Source organism: Peromyscus californicus, unplaced genomic scaffold (genome assembly GCF_007827085.1).
Source record: "Peromyscus californicus insignis strain IS unplaced genomic scaffold, ASM782708v3 Scaffold_4__1_contigs__length_199733344, whole genome shotgun sequence".
NCBI lineage: Eukaryota > Metazoa > Chordata > Mammalia > Rodentia > Cricetidae > Peromyscus > Peromyscus californicus.
In genome coordinates this window covers 28439513-28465563 of record NW_026294562.1, presented here as the reverse complement: position 1 = coordinate 28465563, position 26051 = coordinate 28439513, and the positions used below count along the sequence as shown (strand labels likewise).

At 38.6% G+C, this 26051-nt stretch overlaps 1 protein-coding gene across 1 annotated transcript; it reads left to right on the top strand.

Annotated features, from left to right (window-relative positions):
* The first annotated feature begins 2016 nt into the window (after window positions 1–2016).
* Window positions 2017–25780, top strand: LOC128095335 (lipase member K). The gene is made up of 9 exons (XM_052714194.1): window positions 2017–2049; window positions 5033–5150; window positions 6192–6390; window positions 7096–7205; window positions 8342–8478; window positions 17605–17751; window positions 18602–18673; window positions 21132–21203; window positions 25130–25780. Exons 1-9 carry the CDS (start codon window positions 2017–2019, stop codon window positions 25367–25369), a joined length of 1128 nt encoding a protein of 375 aa, XP_052570154.1. The 3' UTR covers window positions 25370–25780.
* The last annotated feature ends 271 nt before the right edge of the window (window positions 25781–26051 follow it).

Sequence of the window (26051 nt, the reverse complement as noted above, 5' to 3'; positions counted from 1 at the left end):
ACCCAGCCCACTGTGGATGGCATTATTCCCTGGGCAGGTAATGCTGGGCTGCATGAAAAAAAAAAAAAAACCAGCTAAGCATGAGTCTGAATAAACCAGCAAGAAACATTCTTCTGTGGTTTCATTTTTAAACTCCTGCTTGAGTTCCTTCCCTGAATCCCCTCAATGATGGAATGTGACCTGGAAGTATAAGCCAAACATATCTTTTCAACTCCCCTAAGTTGCTTTTGATCCTGTTGTTTGTCATAGTAGCAGAAAAGAAAACCAGACTGGTATGGAAGGTGATACTTGCTGAAGAGCTAATGAAGTAGCTGAGAGCCAAGATACACACATCTGAAAGAATCACCAAGTCATAGAATAATAGTGACAACTTGTTGAGAGCCAAGCATTGTTCAGTGTTTGTAGATATTGTTTGTCATCTCTGTATTACATCAGGATGTATTATCTTAAGCTAAATCTGCTTGTAGGTGTTAGTTATGATCCTGATGACACAAACTAGGAAGAGTTGTATGTTCCATAGCTGATAGCAACAGAGAAAAGCAACACATCCTATCTTAGGTATGTACTTGAAGTGAGCGCAGGGAAGGACTTGGAACACAAAAACTATGTCTGAGGGCCGTTCCTTCTCTCTGCAGTTGAGAGTCTGGGACCTAAACTTTATAGGCTGCCATAACCACTGATAAAAAGAGCCAGAACTTAAACCCAGAACTTTGCATGTAGAATTCAACATTAGCTTCCTTTGCCACTGAGGAAGCAGACTGATCAGAGAGCCATATGTAGAGACCAGTCTTTGTGTGCTTTCCAAACTAAGACATTCTTCAGCTTCCTGCAGGCTTCAGTCACAGCATGCTTTCTGCCACAGTCTCACCTCTACTTTTGAACAATCTGAGAATTCCCTTATGTGAAATCAGGGTGTAAATTAGCCAAGAATGTTACTCAAGCTTCCTCGTAAGCTCTGCTTAAATGTCTGGTTAATAAGCCCAGCAGTTCCTACCATGGGGCGATAAGACACAGAGTCTCTATTGCTTCTTATTTTTTTTAAAAAAGGAAAGGTCCTAAATTCCACCATCTATGTACATCTCTGTCAGTACTAAATGTATTGTTACGATAGCTGCCTATAGATGCTCCACCAGCATTTATGTAAAATATTTAACAGTATGAAACCAAAAATACAGGAAGCTATGACTCTGTTGGAAGTTTCTCCATCCCCTGGCTGTAGCAGATAAAGGAGAAAATAAATGGCCTTTATTAAAGACAGGATATCTTTGGGCAGTGGGAGGGTTTTACAAGAGGTAAATTTCCTGATTTTTTTCCCAATAAAATTCAAGTAGGACTGTAACAGCTGTCTCCACAGTGATCAACGTCTCTACTTAAAGCAAACTGTGAAAGATGGAGTTCTGATTTGGAAATCCACACTTCATTTTATCATTTCCTTCACTACACAGACACATTTAAAGATGATGAATTGATAAAGAAAGAAATATTAAACTAGCTTTTTTCCATCTCTATTCCTTATAAAATTTGTTATAGTATGATTAAATGGTATTACTCAAATAATAAAATATTAAGGACAAACAAAATTGTAGAAAAATAGATTAAACAAAATTAGACAATACCTTAATTGTGGGACTTTGCCTGGCTTTAACACTGTAAGTTATGATTATCAAGTAAATCAGGTTTGTGGTGTACACATGTGGCAATCCAATCAAGTTATATATGGGGTGTGTGTGTGTGTGTGTGTGTGTGTGTGTGTGTGTGTGTGCGCGCGCGCGCGCATACTTTGTGAAACTCCGTTATCTGTCATGGCCATTATTCTCTTCAATTTAGAACAGCTTTAGTTCCAACAAGAGACCCTCATAAGCCTGGGCCCCTAACATTCCCTTGTGAAAGGAAAAGAAAGACAAAGTTCAGGAGCCTGTGCATAAGGGGCTTAGAAGGAGGGACCCACGAGTTACGGAAAGCCCAGGAGGCTCTGCTTGAGAGCCACACAGACAGTCATGAGGGGCTCAAGAGGCCATGGACAAGGGACTTGTTGGGGGAGATGTACAGGTGTGAAGGAGAGGATCACAAGCAGCTCAGGAGTCAGTATTCAAGATCAAGAGTTTCCACACATCCCAAAGTACAGGTGGTTAATGGCTGCCAGGGAGAGCCATCTTCGGTGGTGCTGCTGCTGATAAATGGCCCGTGGTCCTGTAGGCAACCTCCACCTCCACTCCTCTGAGTGACCCCAGGGATGGGACTCAGGCTGTCAAGCTTGGTTTTTTAAGGAATCTCCACATGAATCTCATGGTGGCTACACTAATGGATTGCCCACCGAGTTCCCTTTCCCCGAATCCTCACCAGCTTCACTGTCACTTGTTTGGTTGGTGATACTGTTTGGGCTCAGGTAGCCCGGAATCTATGTGTAGTTCTGACTTTTGCTTCCTTAATGGCTAAGGATATTCAGCATTTTTTCATGTGTATACTGGCTTCTTCTGGAGAATTTTCTGATCAGTTCATTTGTTCATTTATTGAATTATTTGGGAGAGGTTGCTGTTTACTTTCTGAGTTCTTTATGTACTCTGGATGCTAATCCCTTGTTGGGTGTAAAGCTGGCAGAGATTTCCTCCCATTCTGTAACTATCCTCCTCTATCTCCTTGGCTGTTTAGAAGAGTTTTAACTTCCTGTAAACTCATTTCTCAATACTTGCTGGAAATTGAAGCTTTTTTTTTTTTTTTGAAATTTCTTGCCAACTCCTTTATCCCGAAGTGTTTCCTTCTAGCGGTTTCAAAGTTTCAGAACTTACAGTAAGGTCTTCAACCCACTTTAAATTGACTTTTAAACATTATATTTTATGGCTGAATAATTTGCTTCTTTTTCATTAATAATTGATTTTATTAATCTTGTATTTTATATAATTATACTATATTAGATACAACATATAGAATATTTAATGCATGGTACATATATACCTTATCTTTTTTTTAGTTCTAATTTTGTAAATAAAATTACTGAGTGAAAGATTAAAATGTTTTAAATGTGTGAAAGCTAGTGACAAACATCTCCTTATTGATTTTGTCAAGGCTTACTGATACGTTAAGGAAAATGGGGGGAGGGGGATGAAATCTTATGGGTCCAGAATTAGAACTCAGTGGTAGAGATGCAAGTCACAAGACTCCATAAAAAAACAATTTACGTAATTCCTAGAAATAGCTAATGTTCTGTGAGCAACATATTTTGTGCAATTATCCATCATTTCTCTTATCCAGTTACCTCCTTGAGTGGTTTCCTTATAGTTTTTTCCTTCCTTCCCATTCTTTTCCCCCTCAATCCTCCTTTTTAATTCTAAGGTCACCATTTAAGGATGTTCTTGAAATGAATCCTTAATAACACAATGTATTGCCTGTTAAAACATAGCCTAGAAGTTTATGTTTCTGCTCTCCTCCTCATCAGTGCTATAAAAAAAATTGCACCAATTTTCCTTTTGCAAGATTTCTCCTTGATGACAAATGCATTAATAATTTTTTTCCCAGGCAGACTCCAAAATGTGGTGGCTTTTAGCAGCAGCATGGTGTTTGCTTCTTCCTGGACCCATACATGGCTATAAGCAAGGGAGCATCACAAATCCAGAAGCCAATATGAACATTGTAAGTCATTCATTGAGAAAACAAAAACAAAATAACACTAAGATAAGAAATTACTAATTTCTCACTGTTTTAGGTATAATTTGTATGTCACGAGTTTCTCTAATGACTAAATCGGGACTTTTGGTTTTAGTGTTCACCAAAACTAGCTTTCCTAGAATTGAAAGCTCTGACCCACATTGAAGCAACAATCCTGGTGGGGTTTTTTTGTTTTTGTTTTTGTTTTGTTTGTTTGTTTGTTTGTTTGTGGTGGCTTCCTGAAGAGGAGGTTCAGGATTTATTTTGATGATCCCCTGTCGCACACCCTTGAATTCTTTCTGGGGCTTTGTGTATGCCACCTTCATGGTTTTAGTCTTTTGGGATTCAATAAGCCAAGGTTGGTTTATGTACCTTTAAGTCCAAAGAATTTATTAGGGTACACAGTATATCACATGAAATAGCATAACTTAAGCATGCACTGTGTGCCTCACAGTACTTGGAACCTTGTGATGAAATAGAGACTTTGCAGCTAAACCTACTGTCTCATTAATCGAACAGTTCTCTCTTCCTAACATATTATCTTGGATAAATCACCAATTTTTCTGATCTTCACTTTTCTCAATTCTAAAATGTTAACAGTTCTACTGCAAAGACCTCTTAAAAGGATTAGATGAAGTAGAGCGAACGTCTACCCCGTAACACTCATTTCTGTCTCTGTGTATGGCGGGATAGAGTAGTTTCTGCTGGTCCTTATAACCCATTTTGTGTTCCTTTATACTTTTCATTCTACATAAAGGTTGGCCTATAAAGGCTAGGTCTAAAGGTCCCCCAAATGTAATTTTTACATCCAATTAGCCAATGGAAATCTTGAGCAAGGGAGTAGAAAGAAAGAGAGGAGTGAGATCAAGTGTTGGGTTTCTTGTTTTTATTTTTAATTGCCCTTACACTATCTTGCAAAATTACCTTGGCAGCCATCTTCCTTGATGTGGTCCTTCTCTTTCCCTTCCTGGATCCTAATAACCACTTCCCTTTCATATCTCTTTGGAGCCAAATTGGTAGGAACTCACTTATCATTAGACACAAGATACCTCCCAATCTCCTGTTGTTTCCCTCATTAGGCAACTATTTATATTTCTTGTCCCCAAAACATCTTAAGAATGAACTACCGGGGTTAGTAACACTAAGCCCACAGCTTATTTAGACAGCATCCTGAAGATGCTAAATGTGGAGTCACTCCATCCTTATGTTACCCTTTTGCGTTCAGTCCCTTCCTGAAATGTTTCCCAAGTTGTTATAATATTTCATGCTCTATGCTGTTGCCTGACACATAGGTTGGTGAAAGTAGATTGATAGTTAAAGGACTATATTGCAATGTCTACACAAAATGCAAACTGAATTGCGGGTATGTATTTTCCTTCCTCCCTTTCAGAGTCAACTTATTTCTTACTGGGGCTATCCTTATGAAAAGTATGATGTTGTAACAGAGGATGGTTATATCCTTGGAACTTACCGGATTCCTCATGGCAAAGGATGTTCAAGGAAAACAGGTATGATTTACTTTGCTTTGAAATCAAAATGCTTGAAAGAGAAATACCTAGGTGTCTTGGTAGCAGTAGGGAAGCTTCCTCTCCACAGTAGGTTGTATTCCTTTCAATCAGAGAAGGAAAGGCACCCCCACCTCTACTTAATTTACACAACTTTTAAAAACATTTTGCCATTTTTATATATACTCTTTATTTGGTCTTTCCCTTTCTCCACGTCTTTGTCTCTCCAATTACATACATAAGTAAAAGGAAATGTGTTCTGTTCCCAGGAATCATCCTTGATGTAGTCATCTCACTGACATCCTAAATGCAGTCAGTTGCCAAGATCTATCAGTTTGCCTGCAAAATCTGTGTAACCTGAAAACTTCTCTTAGCTTTAATGATATCCAAATCCAGGTTTGGGCATAATATCTTCCATTGTAATACATGGCAATTGAGACTAACTAATGTATAATCCCATCCCCATGCAAAGCAGTGTGATTTTAATTCTTTTAAACAAGTTTTATCCTACTCACCCTGTCCTCTCACGTCATCAAAGAGCCTTTCCAGCTCTCTGCTGTGTGTAGGAAACAATAATGATCCATTTGGGAGAAACACTTTGCTGCTTTCAATGATAAGGAAGTTCTCATTTGTTGAATGTTTGCTGAACACCTGGCAACTTTATCATTTGAATTATTTCAGGAATGCCTACAAGTTTCAAGAAGATGCTTCTTCTGATTAGATTTATTTTATTTTTGTATATGAACATTCTGCCTGCATTTATGCCCATGCACCACGTGTGCCTGGTCCTGTGGAGGCTGGAAGATGGCGCTAACAAACACCTAGGTGACATCATACATTATATATATAGTCTTCACCTTATACATGAGGAAAGTAGGACTTAGTCACATCACATATCCAAGAGTCCCTAAAAGACTGGACCCTAGACTTCCCTGACACAAAATTTCATCGCTTAACCTTGCTTATGTGTGAAGCAATCAGGAAGCAGAGCTTGCAAGCAGGCTGAGTGAGTCGAGCAAGCAACTGTGGTTGTCTGTTTTTCAGCTCCGAAGGCAGCTGTGTATCTGCAGCATGGATTAGTTGCATCTGCCAGCAACTGGATTTGCAACTTGCCCAACAACAGCTTGGCTTTTCTTCTGGCTGATAGTGGTTATGATGTGTGGTTGGGGAACAGCAGAGGAAACACCTGGTCCAGAAAACACCTGAGATTGTCCCCTGAGTCACCTCAATATTGGGCCTTCAGGTAAGAGAAGCCTGTTCGTGAATGAAGTGTTTACTCACTTACAAGCATAAATTCCTTTTGGCTTCCCCTTCTCTGTCCCAACACACCCAATGGAATCTACTAGAAGGAAGCTAGAATTTCCTCCCCCACTCAGGCTTTCTTCCATCTCAAAAGAAACGCTCCAGTTACTACTGCATCACTGCTTGTTTCTAATGCCCCATTTCCTTCCTGATGTGACTGACGTGGGGGTGGCAGGAGGAGCGAGTCTGTGCTTGTCCTTATCAAAAGGCAGCTTAGTAGCAGAGAGTTGTTCCTGCAGCCTGACATATTAGTCACAGGGACAAGGCTTGCACTTCCTGGGGAGCTAAGAACCATGCTACCGAGATCACTTAGGCCACACTTAGGCTGGTTCCACGGCCTCATTCCTGCATTCTTTCTGGAAGTCAATTGACATTTCCTAAATCTTCTCAGGGGTGAATGGACTATGACGGCCCCATAGAAAAATTATCAGTAGGCTTTCAAATCAGACCCTTTTTATTCCAGTTTCCTGACAGTGGTCCCATTGCAACGAAGATGTGAAGACAGCAACCTGAAAATTTGTCCAGACACACACTGTTCTCAGTCTCCTCTCATGTCCAAAGCTGAGTATGTAGGTCTACAAGGAATACTCGCAAATACTGCTGGTCTAAGAACCACTTGTCTTTTCTAATTCCTTCTCTTTGGCAGTTTGGATGAGATGGCTAAATATGATCTTCCAGCCACAATAAATCTAATCTTGGAGAAAAGTGGACAGAAGGAACTCTTCTATGTGGGCCACTCACAGGGTACCACTATAGGTGTGTTTGGGGCAGATGCAATCAGACAATGTGAAAGATTTTCTTCTGTCTCTTTTTGGGAGGGGTCAGGTTGTTTGTTTGTTCTTTTCTTTCTGATGGTTTGTATTTCTCTGTAGTCTCTAGTTTTGGGACTTTGAGAAACCATTTCCTCTAGGTAGTTTCTTAAAAGAAAATAAAGCAAGGATGACCATGAGGAAGTTGTCCCCAACTCTGGAAATATATCCCCGACACTGAATTTGGAGGTTGATAGGATTTAATTTTTGCTCTTGGCAAACAATGAGACCCCAGATTATATTCTGAGGAAACAAAGACAAACAGGAGCCCATTTTTCACTTGAATCTCTCACAGTCTGGAGAATGACACTAAAGCAAAAGCATAGAATTATGAAACTGATTATATGCTACAATCTGTGTGGCTTTTCTTGCTAGGGAGGCAATGAGTTAAGCTAGAGAGCATGATGACAGAGACACAGGAAACTTGGGCCTCTCACTGTTCTCCCTTGTTGAAAAAATGCATATTTGAGACTACATTATCCATATTGATTAGATTATTAAATTTAGAAATATTTTCCAAATAGTAAAAATACCAAGTAACACTTTAAGATTCATTTTTATATTTTTTCTATATAATAATTTAATGTATATGAAACTTTTTTGTAGGCATTTACATATATGTATATAGTTCCACATACATTAAACTATATATGTATATGTACATGCCTACATAATCTCACATATACATGTAACAGTCATTATCTGAAGATTCTGTTATCCTCATTTATTTATTGAAGAAACTGGGGTTGATACAAAGGAGGTAACATTCACAGTTAATGAGTTAGAAGCCAAGATGATAGCTTGGTTTTATATTACACCAAGTTCAAGCTAGTGTGGTCTCTGGAGTTTAATATACATGCGCCACAGAATGTGGCTGACCCTCCTCTTCAACACTCTCCATACAAGCACACTTGTACTCCGCAGAAAGAACCCATGCTACCCTTGAAAAATTTAAAAATTCTTCCCCATAAATAGTACTCACAATTTCATTTTGTTTTGTTTTCAATATAGCTACCATTAGAGTGATTTGTGATGAAAAGGTAATTGGAAATTTGTGTGAGCTAATGTCTTCTTTCCCTGCAGCGTTCATAGCATTCTCGACAAATCCAGAACTGGCTAAAAAGATTAAGTTATTTTTTGCACTCGCTCCAGTGGTCACAGTAAAATACACTAGAAGTCCCATGAAAAAATTAACCGCCCTTTCCAGGCAAGCTGTCAAGGTATGTGAAATCTTTGGGTTTAAAGCAGGAGGAACTGGAAGTCTCCCTGTTTCCACAGATATCAAGAGAAGATGTGTGGCATTTTTAAAACCATTTGGCAATGTAAAATGTGATCAAAGGTTCCATACAGATTTGCTGATGGTGTGGTATCTTAGCATGCTCAGGGAACTAGTCCTGATGCCTTCTGATCTAGTGCTATGATCTCTAACTACAGAACATCTATCCCTCAGCATCACCTCCCAAACACAGCTAAAGTGAGACTCTACTTGATATTTCTGAGGAATCCTATTCCTGTTCCAAATTCAGTTCCTTTCCCCAACATCTTAAATACCTGTTCCTGTAGTACTTTTGATGAAAGGTTCTCTAACTGGAGTGTAGTAACACCCCATGGTTTTGTTGTGTTTCCCTGGTGATGGCTAAGCATTTCTTCTCCATACACTTGAAGATTGCTTATGCATCTTCTTTTGAGAAACATCTATTTAATTCTATCTACCATTTCTAATCAGATTTTTGCGCTCCTGAGGCCCTTACATATTTTGAACATCAGCCCCATCACATGCACAACTTGCATCTGATGTGTAAAGGACATGTGTCCATTCATTGTTTCCTTGGCTGTTCTGAAGCTTCCCAGTTTTACGAGATCCTATTTGACCACTTTTGCTTTTGTTTCAATGATACAGAGATCTTATTTATGAAAAATTTCTTGATAATTCAATATCCCAAACCACTTTTCCTACATTTTCTTCTGAGAATTTCAGGTTTGGCGAACTTTGTCCGTTTTTAGTTTACTTTTCTGTACAGGAACAGGACTACCTTCAGTTTTCTGCACGCGCGCACACATCCCATCTTTGCAGCAGGACTTGCTGAAGAGGCTGCAGCTCTCCCAGCGTGTGTTTGTAGCCTGTTTGGCTGTCACATGTGGCCTTGTTTCTGGTCTCTCCGTTCTGTTCCATTGGCCTGTGTGTGTTTGTTTTCATATCAGTGCCATGACATGTCTATCAATCCAGCTTTGTGTGACATCACTAAATCAGGTAGTGCGTCTCCAACTTCGTTCTTTTTGCTCAATATTGTTCTACCTGTTTGGGTTTCCATATGAATTTTAGGATGTGTTTCTTATTCTATGAAGATAGGACAGTTATTTTGATAGGAATTGCATTTCAACTATTTTTGACAGGGTCTTTTAGTATGTGCACATGGCATGTCTGGTTTTTATATTCTCTGTGACTGCTTTCATCCATTTTAAGGTTCTTGTTGTAGAAAGTTTTGCTGCTGATGAATTTATTCCAAAATGTGTTTTTTTTTTTATAGTTATCCTAAATGGGGGGTGCTTTATTTCCTTCTTGGATAATTTTCTGTTGGTATGTAAAAATGCTACTGATATCCACATACTGATTTTATATCCTACAACTTTGTTGAATTCATTTATTACTTCTAGTAGTTTTGGGGTAGTTTTGGGGATTTTCTCTATGTATGATCATACCACATGCATATGGTGACAAGTTGAATTTCTTCTTTCAAAATTGTAGGCAAGGTCAGGTGTAGTGGTATATATATAACCCCCAAAAGTGTATATCTATAACCCCCAAAAGTCAGGAGTCTGAGGCAGGGGGATGGTGAATTGAAGGGCAACCTTGGCTACGTAATGAATTTGAGTTCTAGTTGATATATGTATCAAAGACCTTTCTCAGTAAATAAAGATAGATGCCCTTTGTTTCTTTGTTCTGCCTTATTGCTCTGGTGAGGACTTTCACTCCTGGTTTATGTATTGTGATGAGTGTGAAAACTTTGTCTTGTTTCAGATCCTAGAGAGCTTGCAGCTTTCCCCATTTGTGATGATACTAGCTGTGGGATTATTATGTATATATTTAATTATGTTTGAGATACATCTCTCTCATACTAATTTGTTTATATATTTTATAAATATTTTTATTTTATAATTAATTTAATTTTACATATCAGCCACGGATTCCCCTGTCCACCCTCCTCCCAAACCCCAGGTTTCCCTCCCAATCCATCCCCCATTCCCACTTCCTCCAAGGCAAGGTCTCCCCTGGGGAGTCAGCCCAGCCTGGTAGATTCAGTTGAGGCAGGTCCAATCCCCTCCTCCCTGCACCAAGGCTGAGCAAAGTGTCTCAGCATAGGCCCTACATTCCAAAAAAGCCAGCTCATGCACCAAGGACAGGTCCCGGTCTCAGTGCCTGGGGGCCTCCTAAACAGTTCAAGCTAATCAACTGTCTCACTTATCCAGAGGGCCTGGTCCAGATCCATGGGGTCTCCTCAGCTAATGATTCACAGTTCATGTGTTTCTGCTAGTTTGGCTATTTGTCCCTGTGCTTTTTCCAATCATGGTCTTGTTATCTCTTGCTCATACAATCCCTCCTCTCTCTCGACTATTGGATTCCTGGAGCTTCACCTGGGGTTTGGCGGTGGATCTCTGCATCTGCTTCCACCGGTCACTGAATGAGAGTTCTATCATGACAATTAGGGTGTTCGGCCATCCCATCACCAGAGTAGGTCAGCTCAGGCACTCTCTTGACCATTGCCAGTAGTCTATAGTGGAGGTATCTTTGTGGATTTCTGGGGACCTCTCTAGCACTCTGCTTCTTCCTATTCCCATGGGGTCTTCATTTATCATGGTATCTTTTTCCTTGTTCTCTCACTCTGTTCCAATAACCAATAACCCCTAAGGAAATAGAAACAGTCATTAAAAGTCTCCCAACCAAAAAAGGCCCAGGACCAGATGGTTTCAATGCAGAATTCTACCAAATCTTCAAAGAAGAGATAATACCAATACTCTTTAAATTGTTCCACACAATAGAAACAGAAGGAACATTACCAAACTCCTTCTATGAGGCTACAATTACCCTGATTCCCAAGCCAAACAAAGATGCAACAAAGAAAGAGAACTACAGACCAATTTCCCTCATGAACATTGATACAAAAATACTCAATAAAATATTGGCAAACAGACTCCAAGAACACATCAAAACAATTGTTTATAGTTTTTATAGTGAGAGGATGATCAAGCTTATCAAAAAATTTACTGCATCTATTGAAGTTTTTGTAATTTATTATTGGAGGGGCATGTATGACATAAACTGCATGTGGGTTGGTTTGTGGACAACTCTGTAGAGTTGGTTCTCTCCTTCCAATATGACATGTGTTCCAGGGATCAAATTCAGGTCACCAGGCTTGAGAAACAAGTGCCCTCACCTGCTGAGACACCTTACCAAATCACTAATATATTTGCTTGTTTTTGTTGCTATTTTTGTTTTTGTCTTTCATTCTGTTGATCAATTATATCATGATTTTTATTTGCATATTTTGAACCACCCTTGAATCTTTTTGATGAATTCCATTTGATTGTGATAAATTAACTTTTCAATGTGTTGTATTTGGTTTACTATGTTCTATATTAAGGATATTTCCATCTGCTCATTGGGAATATTTATCTGTAATTTTTTTGTTTTGTTATTTCCTTGTCTGGTTTGGGTATCAAGATAATATTGGCTCTAGAGAATGAAACTGGAAAACCTTCTTCCTTTTCAGTTTGAATAATTTTAGAAATTTTTCTATAAGCTCTTCTGTAAATGCTTGGTAGAACTCACCAATGAAACCACTGGTCATGAGCTTTTCTTTGATGAGAGACCATTCCTTACCAATTCCTTAATGTTTGTTGTTATTGACCTGTTCAGGTTTCTATTTATTATTCAGTATTGGGTAGGCATACACATCAATGAACTCACTCATTTTTTTTCTAGAATATCAATGTTGGCATCTAGTTGCTTCCAGTTAATGACAATTGATCTTTGAATTTCTGTTGTGAGTGCTGAGAAACAAGCTCAGGTCCTCTGCAAGAGCAGTAAGTGCTCATGACCACTGAGCCACGTCTCCTGCCCAAGATTTTCAATTTTTAAAAATTCAAAGAGGTTTTTAGTTGTATCACCCAAATGATCTGTTCTGGCAAATGTTCCATGTAGTGACTTTTCATCATCAGTATTCGTTCTTGGGATTGCTGTGATGAGTCTTTCTCTGTCCTACCAGCCAGCTCCCAAATCATGACATGGAGATTTATTATTAATTATGAAAGCTTGGGCAATAGCTTAGCTTTTTCTAACTAACTCTTATAACTTAACCCGTATTTTTTTTTCTTTTTCTTTTTTCTTGTTTTTTTGAGACAGGGTTTCTCTGTGCAGTTTTGGTGCCTGACCTGGATCTCGCTCTATAGACCAGGCTAACCTTGAACACAAAGAGATCTGCCTGTCTCTGCTTCCTGAGTGCTGGGATTATAGGGTGTGCCACTGCCACGCAGCAATTTAACCCATATCTTTTAATCTATGTTCTTTTTTGTAGCTCAGTTATCTTTACTTTATAATGCTTGTTCTTCATCCTGGTGTCTCTGACCTTCTTCTTCCCAATAGTCTCTATACCTGGAAATCTTGCCTAACTGTTGGCTGTTCAGCTTTTTATTAAACCAATCAGAGTGAAATATCTTTACACAGTGTACAAAAAGATTATTCCACAACATTTCTCCCTTTTGTCTAAACAAAAAGGGATGGATTTAAGCTCTAACATAGTAAAAGTATATACAATAAGAACAATTACCAAGTAAGGCTTACATTTACAATATCCAGTCCATTAATGGTTGGCAAATTTAGAGAAAATACTCCATGATTTATCTTATCTTTGTGAGTCCAAAGTTTCAGATTTAGTTTACCTTTTATCATAATTAAGGAAAACTATAACTATCTAGTCTTCAACTCTATCAAATACCCCAAGGGATATAATATTACATGACTAAACAGGAAGTGTGGAGCAAACAAATTCCAAAACTACAGAAATGGCAACGAAATTTGGTTGCTTGGACAGTCACCCCAAGGTTCCTCTGCAACATTGGAGCATTCATCTTCAGCCTACAGTCCTACAATATCTGACAGACTTTTCTGTGAAGCAGGAATTTTGAAGGACTGTCCCACCTTGTTTTGGCAAAAAGTTCATCAGTCACTTTTCTGTGTGTCCTGCAGAATGTCTGGCAGACTTTTCTATGAAGCAGGAATTTTGAAGGACTATCCCACTTTATCTTGGAAAAGTTTGACACTCTTTTTCCTTTGTGTCCTGACTGTCAGCAGTCAAGACATGAGCAGTTTCTTGACCAAATGGCTAGTTTTGCCACATTGAAAGCAAATTCCACATGCAGTTTCTTCAATGCCCATCATCTTCTCTGAAGTAAATTAGTGTTGCAAGGAGCAGACATGTCTCATTGTCATGAAAAGTCCCATGTTAACCAAACATTTTAAATGTCCATTCTGTAGATGTTTGAAGTGTTTGAAGACTATCTATTTATCTAAAATATACTTCCGTTTGACCCTGAAAACATACCTAACATGACTACAAGTTTGATTGTTATATGTGACTAATTACTAACCTGTATTTCTTTATTATCCTAAATAGTTTGTAATAATAACTTTCAAGGACTAGAAATTTGCATTATATTGTTAAATGAGTTGCATAGGTATAATACCTTAAACAAGAGTAGAAATATATACAGTATGTTCTAACAAAAATACCTTAAATTTGTATCAATATACAAAAATCCATATCAATGTAAAATACTTGAGACTAGTGATTGTTCAAAAGTAGACTTAACAATCCACCCTTTTTTCTCATAATTTTTATACTATACCCCCCACCTTTTCTCTCAGAAAGAGATCCCTAAATCTAATCTCCTTTGTTCATTTTTTTCTGACCATGACCAATAACAATTTGTAACCAACCCCCTAAAACAACAACAAATATCCATAAGCCACCACGTGACGAAAAAACCACCTACCCCACCTCTTGGGAATGTGGACATTGTGCTCTCTAGAAAGCTTTCTGATGTCTGGGGGGCACTGGCATCTTAAATTTAGTTCAGTCCACTTAAGGACAAGTATAAGGATTTGAGTCACATAGAATTAGGCTCACAATGTGCATCTGCCTCCTATCCTTTGTGGCTGAGGGTAAACTATTCATTCATCACAAACTGTGTTTCTCACATTTATAGAGTGGGTAGAATTTACCATCCTGGGAAATTGACGAGAAAATATGTGTAAGCATCATCCTTGGCCAATAACATGCTCAACAAATGCTGCCTAACAGAATTAATATATTAATCAAGCTTATTTTAGGTTTAAATGTACAGCACTTGGCATTTGTTTACTGCTTCTCTCTTCCACATCCCATTCTACCTCTGGGCATTTATTTCTTTGTATTCTTGACTCTCTACTTTCATTTGAATCTGCAGTTTACACTGAGTCTCGTTTTTTCATTTTGCTTTCTTGGTTCTGCTCATTGGCCTCATTTCTTAAAATAAAAGCTTGAGACTTAGATAAACTGAGAAACCTTTCTCAAATAAAACTACTAATGGGTACTAGAGCCAGCACCTCAGTCTTATTCTCACTGGACAACTTAAAGAAGATGACAATTCACTTATATGTAATTACTGTTTTGATAGCAGTGGTGTTATGTTTGGGCCTGCCTAGCTTGAAACTTGGTATACAAATCAAGCATCTGACTGTGGCAATCTTCCTGCCTCTGTTTCCCAGGTTCAGGGATCACAGGCAAACTCTACCAAATCTAGTTTCATAACATTTTCAATGTCAGCCAGGAAAAGTCAGGCCTGAATACTCACAGATACGTACATATGGATCCCCAGATGTGTAGACAATTCATTGGAGAAATAATCCAACCATTGTTCTGTTTTGCAAGCCATGTGTTGGCATTTATACAGTGGGTAGGATCTGTGAAGCTGCAATAGTCATTGAGATGATATGCATAAACATTATGTCTGTTTTGCCCACAGCCACAATATGGCATGGTGCCATTTTTTCAAAAACACAAAAATGGCGTAATTCTCACAAAGAGCTAAGATTTTTAGAGGATCTTCTGTGCCGATTATTATGTGACAAATATGCCCTCTCCAGGATCAAGCTGGAATTACATCTGCACAGTAGTGTGTCTAGCCTGTAAACAGGAGCTTGACTTCCTGCAATACTATATACTATACTGTACTGTACTGTACTATACTGTACTGCACTATAGCATACTATACTGTACTATACTATACTATGCTGCACTGTACTATACTATGCTGTACTGCACTATACTATACTTCACTGTACTATACTTACTGTACTGCACTATACTGTACTGTGCTATACTTACTGTACTGCGCTATGCTGTACTGTACTATACTGCACCATACTATACTGTACTGTGCCATAGTGTACTGTACTGTACTATACTGTACTGCACTGTACTATACTGTACTGTACCATACTGTACTGTACTGTACTATACTATACTATACTATACTATACTATGATCTGCTTTAGGTCAGGATGAAGGGGTAATTATCTGTCCTTAAGTAAATGCATAGTAATGGCCACAGAGGTGAAATAAAATGCAAGATTACCATGCCATCTCTTCCTGCATTTGGGAAACATGACTATCATAACAGAGAACAAGAGCCCATATGATAATATGACCTCTTCCTTCACATATTTTTTGTGACTGACTACATGAATTTACTGATTGTTTTATGTCATGTACATTTTTCCCATATATGGATCGAAAAGGCATTGATAAACAGAAAATAAAAACATTCAGTTATTCAGATTAGATATTGATTTCTTAGTTAAATTACTTATTTGTGTGAAAATTTAGGTTTTCACACTTAGAACACTGAGTATGTGTCAATATTCTTTTTAAACATAAATTCACACTATGAATACATGTTGCCGCAATTATTAAATTATGATGGGGACAGTTACACAGGGTTACAGTTTGGTAATTGAGTCATTACTAGGATTGCACAGTAATTGTGACAAAACGAAGAGCAGGATAGAATGAATAAGATGACTTCTGCAATGGCCTATTACTGCCTTCTGACCTAAAGAGCTGAGAAACTTGAACTAGTGTAATTAAAGGTCATTCTCCCCTTCCCTTTCTTTCCCTTCTTCCTCCTCCTTCTCCTCCTCCCTCCCTTCTGCTTCTCTTTCCTTCCTCCTTCTCTCTGTCTTCTTTCTCTTTGATGTAAAAGGTATATTAATTAGGCCATAGTGTCTTAAGTATTTTACCGAAGTTTTGTAGACTAGTAAATGTTTCATTAAAAAGAGATTCCTCTCAATACTGTAATACAAAAACTTTACAAACTCAGAATTGAAGTAAGTTATGCCATGTGGGAATTTACTGGCTCCAGTCTACCAAAGAAAGTATAAGAACTGATAGTGCATTATTGCAATAAAAATAAATGCCCGTTATTATTATTTTGCTGTTGTTGCTGCAATAGTCAGTAAATAAAAGATTTCAGAAGAACTTTGTGCCAATTTTCACATTAAATGGTTGTTTCTAAAACTTTTAAGAACTCAAATTGATCTTTTCACCACCCTCATAACTTATCCTAATAATGTGAAATTCACTATGACAAAATAAAAGCCAGATCTGACTAATAGAGATTCTGTATTCTCTTGTGTTGTGATGTGATAGGTTTCTAGAAATCAAGAAATGCATTCAGCATACTTGCAGCCTTGCCTGAAATTTCATCAGTAGAGATTTACTGCTTAGGGTGTGGCTTTTGTTTCTGGAAGACCATTAAAGGGATGTGGCAGGAAAGGCTTATTGCCTGTTTCATTCACCACTTAGAATAATAGTTATTGTTCTGAAGCTGTTTGTAAGGTTCTAGGAACTTCATTAGACGTTCTTCAAATGTGACCTATCGCCTTCACAGCGACTCTGCTTTGGAGATGCCAGTTTTACCATTGTACAGATACAAAAATTTAGACAAACAGAAACTAAATTCTTCTCAAATTATAATAAAGCGAATCTAGAACCACATAGAAATGCTTTTTTCAAAGTTTTACCAATTCTCGTGTAGGCTATTCTCTAAGGGAACGTGCCCAAAACATCCCAATGAGAGATGCTCATGAAAAGCGTTGGTAGAGTTAGGAGACAGAATTTCACCAGCCCCATGGTTTCACCTAGGATCAGTACTGTCAGCTGTCCAGTCCTTGCCTAGATGAATAAGTGTTCTCCACTGTTGACATCTGTGTATATGACATTTAATGATGTTTTACACCCATCTTGCAGGTGTTGTTTGGTAACAAAATGTTCTCCACTCACTCATTGCTTGAACATTTCATTGCCACCAAAGTGTGCAACCGGAAGATATTCCAGCCTGTATGCAGCAAGGTTATGTTTTCTCTAAGTGGATTTGATCGCCCAAACTTAAACATGGTAGGTCTAAGTAATCACTTCCTGGAAGCCAATGATTTTGTTGTATAAGGAGTGAGAGGTGACTTTGGATTTTATGGAAAGTATATTAGGTGGCCTTCTTTTTGTCCTTTAGGATGTAATTAGAATTTTCATGGTTCCAACCAGGGTTGAAAGCTGACTATCACCTATAAAAAAAAAAAAACTTTGAGAAAATGGCTTTGCTGACAGAGCTTCTAGTTATTACTGCGGCTAAAATCCCACCATTAAAAATCTCTTTATTTCCGTTACAATTATGGCTATTTCAGACCCTCTGAAGTGGAATCTCAGAAAGTGGTTCTAGAATCTATATTTTGTATTTGTTTTTAATAAATTTTCCATATCCATGGGTGATTTGGAAATGCTTGTCTTGTGAATCACCCCTAGTTGAAAGTGACAGAGGGCTTTGGTGTTTCAGTGACAGCTACAAACTCAGTATTCAAGGGTGCTGAGAGGGGTGGTCATTGGGTTTCTTTCCTCCAGTCCTAGCACAACTGGGCTCCTTTCCTTTCAAATTATAACTAGATAACTTGAGGGACAAGGAAGGGAAAGTTTTTAACCCCTCGACTGTGTGAGGTGAGTCCAGAAAGAATTACATAGTCTTCTGCATTCAACCAGTCAGATGTCCTGTGTGGGCTGATGGGAATCATTATCCGGGACAGAAGACAAAGCTGTGGGAGGAGAATGTTCTAAAAGATGGGCTTCTTTGGTTAATATGTTCACAAAGATACAAAATATGTTTCTTTAAAAATAGTAGTTGTTATTATAAATAGAAAGTTGAAGTGTTCTTCATGTGTTATGAGTAGCCTCCAGATGAGAAATGATCCCTTTACAGAGTCGCTTGGATGTTTATATGGCACAAAACCATGGAGGAACATCTGTTCAGAACATGCTGCACTGGGCACAGGTACATGTTTTCTCTCCCTAACTGACATACACAAAGGTCTGCAAAATCCTTGAGGGGCACTCCCAGAGAGCTCCATGCAGGGCGTGCAGGTACCTGCCTATCATGGTGATACTTCTAGGATCAACGCCAATTCCTTCTTTTGATTTCCTTTGCTCCCATCTGTTCCCAGTGTCTTCAGTGCTTCGGCTGGGAGCCTGCTTCCCTCATATTCTGAATTCTCATTCTTAGGTTCCTCCCTCAGCCTGTTTGGGAAAGGCTTGTATTTCCTCTTCTGAGAAATCATTAGCTTTGATAAAACTTTATGTAAAATGATACAGCCTGTTTCAGAAAGACCTGTTCGTCTTCCAGTTAGCCCAGGGAGCATTTCAGCTTGCAGAAAGAACACTTTATTATGAACAAAGATATTTTTAGGGAGGGATTAAAATAGATGAACAGTTTGTGGGTTTGCCCACAGTTACAATTTGTTTAATAAGATTATTCTATATCCAGTAAGCTCAAAGATAAATAAAATTCAATTAAGTTTTACTAGTTTCTGGGCCAAGTTGTGCATGTATGCATATTAATATTTTGTGTAACTTTGCCTGTGTTACTGATCAGTCACTTCAGCCCCATCCATTTAAAAAAATTGAGCAAAATAAGCATAATCCCATTTATTTGTGTATGAGAGAAAATGAGTTAATGAGAGGGTCATTTGCATCTTAACATGTATACTAATACCTTGTAACCTGCTATAAGCTGGAAATGAGAATCATTTGCGGAGAGTAGGAAAAACACTAACAGTTTCTAGAAAGGTTGGATTTCTTACTTCTGGGTAGACATACTTTGTGTTCCTATGAATAAAGTCTGGTCTAAGCATGGGACCTGCTACTGATGAGGACATGGGTAGAACCTGTCATGCTCCTGATCTCCGTATTATTTCTTTCATCTCACCGATTCACATGGAAATTTTTCAGTGAAAGCACTTATACCCCATTCTACAAATGTTACAGTTAATGCCTTATGCATTTACATTTAAACTCTTTTTTTAATAGAAATGAGGGAACAATGTGGATACAACATTTGTTCATAATATACACAGAGAGCTAAGGCAAGGGTGCTGCTGTTTATCTAATTATAGTACTGCTTGGATTTCTCTACTGCAGCACTTACACTCAAAAAACTTTAGAATCTGGAACAGGGTAGATTGGGGATTTTCAGATTAGGCATGCTCAATATATAAAATCCATGCAAATATTCCAAAATAAATAATATTTTTTAAACTCTGAAATCAAGAGCACAGCTGGTCTCAAGGGTTTCAATAAAACATACTTGATTTGTAGTGATCCTGATGAAATGTGCCCTGATGCACATAACCAAGGACTGATTGCTTTATACACATCTTCCTACTTAATCTTACAGTCCACTTAGAAGAACACTATCAATATTCACACATCCCAAATATCTTGTCCTTCATATCAGATTGAGTCATCCATCACTCAAGCATGGATATAAAACAGTCTTATTAGACACTAGACTTTGGATTCTAAATAATATGCTCTGTTGCCTCTCACAGCTTAAAATGCATGGAATTTTATTATCACACACACACACACACACATCGTCTTACTTCCAAAACATTTTATACACTCCATAACATTATATATGAATTACATAATGTATATAATATATGATATATAATGTTACATATATAATGTTATGGAAGTAAAGAATTTAAACTAAAAGGATTAAAACTATGAGTGGATAAAAAGACAAGTTATAAGTTAAGGGAAGAGAAATTCTCACTGCATTCTGAGGATAATTAAGTGCTTAATATAAATCTGGAGTATCTGCCTCCTTAACTCAACAAGGGTGACAGGTGGCAAATAACAGGATCAATAACTGTAAATGTCTGGATACTTCTACGCATATATTTGAAGTCTAAATACCAAGGATAGCCATCGCCACTGTTTCCAGCACTCAGCCCACAGTTCTTACTTACAACACAACACAACATGTGAGTTGGTTCTGCACAGAAGCAGCAAGCAGTTCACATTTGCTGATTTTTTTCCTAATGATGACAGGAATGTTTAATAATAGGGAATGCATTCGTGATAACATAAGGGCACTTGCTGGGGGATAGTAAAGCGCCTAGCTGTTTAATAACAGCCATAATCATTTTTAGTGCTGGAAATGTGTGGCCAAAACTTCTATAAACAAATGCACATATAAATTCCTGAAATTCATTGTATTATGTAACATTTGAAAGCATTGTTATCTGCAGATTTTCATTCAAAAGATATTGGGGGGCAGTTATAAAGGATATATCAGTTCTGTGAAGCACTGTCCATTTTTATTATTGATTAATGTTCTAATGAGTGGGCGTATTACCAACCTTCTTTGTGCATTTTTGCAAATTAATTTTGATGTACACTGTTTACTTATGTCATTTTAATGTGTTTTTTTACTTGTTTTATCTTAGGCTGTCAATTCTGGTCAACTCCAAGCTTTTGACTGGGGCAGTCCTGACCAGAACATGATGCATTTCCATCAGGTAGGTAACAGTAATGCTAATCATAGCCGGTGGATGTTGCAGTGAGCCTATGAGAACAGCTTCCATTCAAGTATTTAAGTGCTTACTATTCCCTGTTTGCTATGATAGGCATTGCTTATTGCTGCTAGCACATGATGCTTCCTGGGTTTTACCATGTGAGGAGTCATTGTTTCTAATCCCCACAATGTTCACTTGAGGTAAACTTTGTTACCCTCCTTTCCCTAGAGGCTCAAGGAAGTAAATTGCCAAATAACTAGAATATGACCCAAGGAGTTCTGGATCTAAAATTTATTTCTCTATTTTTTTTCACTAGTCATTCCTTCACAGGAAAAAATAAGCAAACAAATAAGAATGCTCGATATTTCATTAACACTGTTTTAAAGACAGAATTAGAAAGCATGACCCCCATTTCTAAAGCAGAGCTTCACCTAATAACACTGGCATTGCTCTAATAGTCCCTAAGGATATCCTTTATTACTTTTAAAAACCCAATCTATGGATTATTTAAGACACATCAATCAGAAATTGGCATCTTTAGGGAGAACTACTATCTAATGGGTAATGGAATACTAAGATATTTCTTGACATCATCTATAAAAATGAATATCTTACACTAAAAACAGTATGTGGTGTTTGGTTACTGTTACTTTTTTCCAACTATGTTGGGAGACCCAAACATCATTTGACTTCCTGATGACAGACGGAGATAAAACATAAAAACATAAGACATTGTCATCAGCTTTTCAAAATTGCAAAGAATAGTGTAAACAGAGAGAATTCATATTTTCAATATTTTGAAAAATCTGGTTGTCTTCCCAAACTGCTATAGTTTAATGTGCATGGGCTTGGGTGCAGGGACAGGTATCAAACACATCCTGTCAGGCTGCGATGTTCCTCTGTCGATGACTGCCTTCTGTCTTCCACCAAAAGTTTGTGGTTTCTTTAGGGAGAGTATTTTAGATGCTGGTTGTACCTTATGAGCTCAGAAACTTGGATGAAAGTGGAATCAGAGCTATCAACTTCATCTTTGTATTTACAAATAAATAAAAATCATGCATATATGGTGACTGAGGTTCAGATAAGGATACTTTGCTTGAAACTTTTGGTGGAGACTCAAACAGAAGATGAACTATGTGTATTTAAAAGGCAGTGGCCTTCAGTCACAACTACACCTAATGATACCATAAATCACATGGGTGTAATTACTGACATAAATCACTAGTGGTCCTTCATTACTAAGGAAGTATAATTTCTAAATGAATACATACTATTTTGTCACTCTCAACTTAAAAACAAACTAAAAATTCCTGGCAAAAGCTACCAGATACCATTTAAAGCTGAATTTTAATATTCACTTCTAATTTGCCATCTTCTCCAATGCCTGCCTTCTTAGCAGAGTAATCATTTCACTGGAGTAAAGGAATTCCAGCTTAAGGGACTTTGGGTCTGGCTTTGTTTCTGAAAGCTAGCCTGTGTCTGTTGATGCCTTCACACTGCATTGTTTTTTCAGTCTTCATTGTCCTCTGTCTTTGCAGCTAAGTATTTATGCTTTGTCTCCTGCTTTTAAGGAAACCACAGTCAGGAAAAGCCAGCTCCCTGCTCTTCCTAGTTACACTTTACACTTGGGACACTGGGCCAGGCTTTCTGGAACCTCTTTCCCCTTGCACACTCAGCAGTCCTAATCTACACGGAACCCCTTTCCCCTTGCACACTCGGCAGTCCTAATCTACACGGAACCCCTTTCCCCTTGCACACTCGGCAGTCCTAATCTACACGGAACCCCTTTCCCCTTGCACACTCGGCAGTCCTAATCTACACGGAACCCCTTTCCCCTTGCACACTCGGCAGTCCTAATCTACACGGAACCCCTTTCCCCTTGCACACTCGGCAGTCCTAATCTACACGGAACCCCTTTCCCCTTGCACACTCGGCAGTCCTATCTACACTCACTTTCTTCTCTGTCTTCTGTGCTGCTTTCCCAGAACTGCCAATTTTCCTTTACCACATTCCAAGACCCTCCACTAATAGGAGAGATGGGTGATATACTTTTAATGTTTACAAGCTCAAACACCCAGGCTCCAGCCCACCAACTGAAAGTAACCCTCAACCTGACTATACCAGTGAGCTCTGCCTGAGCATCACTTCTTGAAGAGAACTTGAGATGCACATTCACCTTGTCATGATCTTCCCCAAGCAGAATTCTATTGAGCTAAAATTAAAAATCTTTCATGAGTCCTTGGGGTCTTCACTTTTGTCCCTATCACCTCAGTACTAGACGTATTATGTCCGTGGCAAAGGTGCCATCAAGGCTAGACTCTAGTAAGGATTATTTTTTCTGGCTTGAAGATAGCTGTCTTCTTAATGTGTGCCCATGTGACCTTAGGGTATGTTCCTGGAAATGAAGGAAGGAGGAGTGAAGGAGAGAGGGAGAGGAGAAGGAGGAGGAGGAGGAGGAGGAGGAGGAGGAGGAGGAGGAGGAGGAGGAGGAGGGGGAGGGGGAGGGGGAGAGAGAGAGATTTTGTATGACCAACTATTCTGTAGAGTTAAGAGAGAGACCCATGCTTGGAACATCATTTATTCTTAACTATGCTCACATTGGAGATTAGTGATTCCACTTGCGAATTTAAGGAGTATAAATTTCATTCTATAGCATGGATAATCAGAAACTATTTAAAGAAGTCAGTAAGTATTCATAGCAGTCAGTTATTCATTTGCAAGAAGCAGAAACTAAGTCCCTTTTAGGTGAAAGAAAGAGAAAATAAGAGAGAGAAAAGAAAGAAGGAAAGAAGGAAGGAAGAAAGGAAGAAAGGAAGGAAGGAAGGAAGGAAGGAAGGAAGGAAGGAAGGAAGGAAGGAAGGAAGGAAGGAAAAGAAAGGAAACTCTGGCTTCCTACAGTATCATTCTCCCTCCTCTGTCTTCACAGCTCATTCTCAATTTTGCTCAAAGACTCCTATTTCCATTCATTGGCTCTTTCCAAAACAATGCTGGTATCGTGACTTTACCTCACACAGCTCTTGCCATTTTAAAGACAGAGGAAAAGATACATTTTCTCTATAGCTAAGGAGCAAGGTGCCAGAAAGTCTTCTGGTCTAGTTTTAGAGTTGTGTAGAGATGCTACTGAGTCACTGTGATGGATCTTTTGGCTACAGAAGGACCAACTGGGATACTTGGTCATTTAGACCAAGGTGTGACCTGGCTCATTAAAAAGGGGAATGTGAAAGGGAAAGCTCACTGGGTATTTAGCCCTATAGCACACTATTTCTGTGTACAGATCAATCCCTTCAAACATATTTCAAGTGCTCATTTTCATGTGTTGGTATAAATGTTCTCTGAAAAGCCTGCTGATGCACACCTGTCAAAAAAAGCTGCTGAACCCAGAATTCTGCACGTGAGACAGACATTTATCCTGTCCAGCAATTATTGAAAAGGTCACACTGTCAGATGAGGCCCTATGAGAAAGAGAAACCCTTTTGTTTTAGAGAAACACTCTTCCTCAAGGACCCTTTCCTGTCTGCCCCCAAAGTGCAAGTCAGGAGTGTGATGGCTGCCCTTTATTTTCATATCATGTTATTTCATGAACATGCTTCCTTTGATTCCTAGCTATGGTGGTGGGTTTTTTTCCTCAGCTGTATGCTTCCGCCATGATGCACTACCTCATCACAAGCCTAAAAGCACAGGAGACAGACAACCAGGTACTATGATCTCTGAAATTATAAGAGCGTGCCTTTCTTATTTGGTTGTTATTCTAAGATAGTTTTTCACAGCAGTGGAGAACTGGCTAACACAATATTTTTATGTTTATATATCATTAAGTTCAACAAACTAGGACTTGAAAAGTTAGCTCAATGTCCAATGGTTTTATTTATTTCCATAATACAGTTCTCCCTCTCCCTCCCTCACTTCCTTTCTCTCCTCACTTCATTTAGCTTACACCTCCTGTATACAACATCACCAAGATGAGGGTTCCAACAGCAATATGGAGTGGAGGACAGGATGTTGTGGCAGATGCCAAGGACACTGAAAATCTGCTCCCTAAAGTCACCAATCTTATCTACTACAAGGAGATCCCACACTACAATCACTTGGATTTTTACCTTGGGCAGGATGCACCCTGGGAAGTTTACCAAGACCTCATAAGAATGATGGAAGAATACTTGCAAAATTAAAGGCACCCTCTTTCTGCAAGTGGGTGAATGTCTTGCAGTGATCATGAGACAGACTGACCCTATGGTGACCTGGATAGTTCTCAACTTGTATTTCCCCCTCCTTTTTGTGAGGAAAAGAGCTGAGTGTTCTTAGAGAGAGACCCATACTTGGAACATCATTTCATCTTAATTATGCCCACTTTGGAGGTTAGTGATTCAACTTCTGAATTTAAGAAGAGCAAACATCATTCTGCAGCATGGATAATCAGAAACTATTTACAGTAGTCATTTATTCATTTGCAAGTAGCATTCATTGTAAGTAGCATTAACAGCATTTGCAAAGCTGGTAGAGGCCATACCCCTAGCTAGGTTAGTCTATTTGGCAAAGGTGATGGAATGCCATTACCTCACTACATTATAAGACATGACATTCTGTTTAAGCAGTTGAAAGAGTGCTGTAGGGTGTCTTACTATATACTGTGAATATGTGTGGCTCCCATTGGATAAAGCTGTTTTGGCCTTTGGCAAGAAAGCTTACAGTCAAGTGGGACATCCAAGCAAAGATACAGAAAGAAGAAGGGCAGAGTCAGGAGAGATGCCAACTGCTGCCCAAGGAGCAACAAGATGCCAGCAGACCAGTAATGCCACGGCCACATAGCAACATATAGATTAACAGGAATGGGTTGATTTAAGATGAAAGAGA

Coding starts and splice junctions, on each gene's coding strand:
- LOC128095335 (XM_052714194.1), top strand. CDS start 2,017: ATGGACAAGGGACTTGTTGGGGGAGATGTACAG. Junction 7,206..8,341: donor CTCACAGGGTACCACTATAG/GTGTGTTTGGGG, acceptor CTTTCCCTGCAG/CGTTCATAGCATTCTCGACA. Junction 17,752..18,601: donor ATCGCCCAAACTTAAACATG/GTAGGTCTAAGT, acceptor ATCCCTTTACAG/AGTCGCTTGGATGTTTATAT.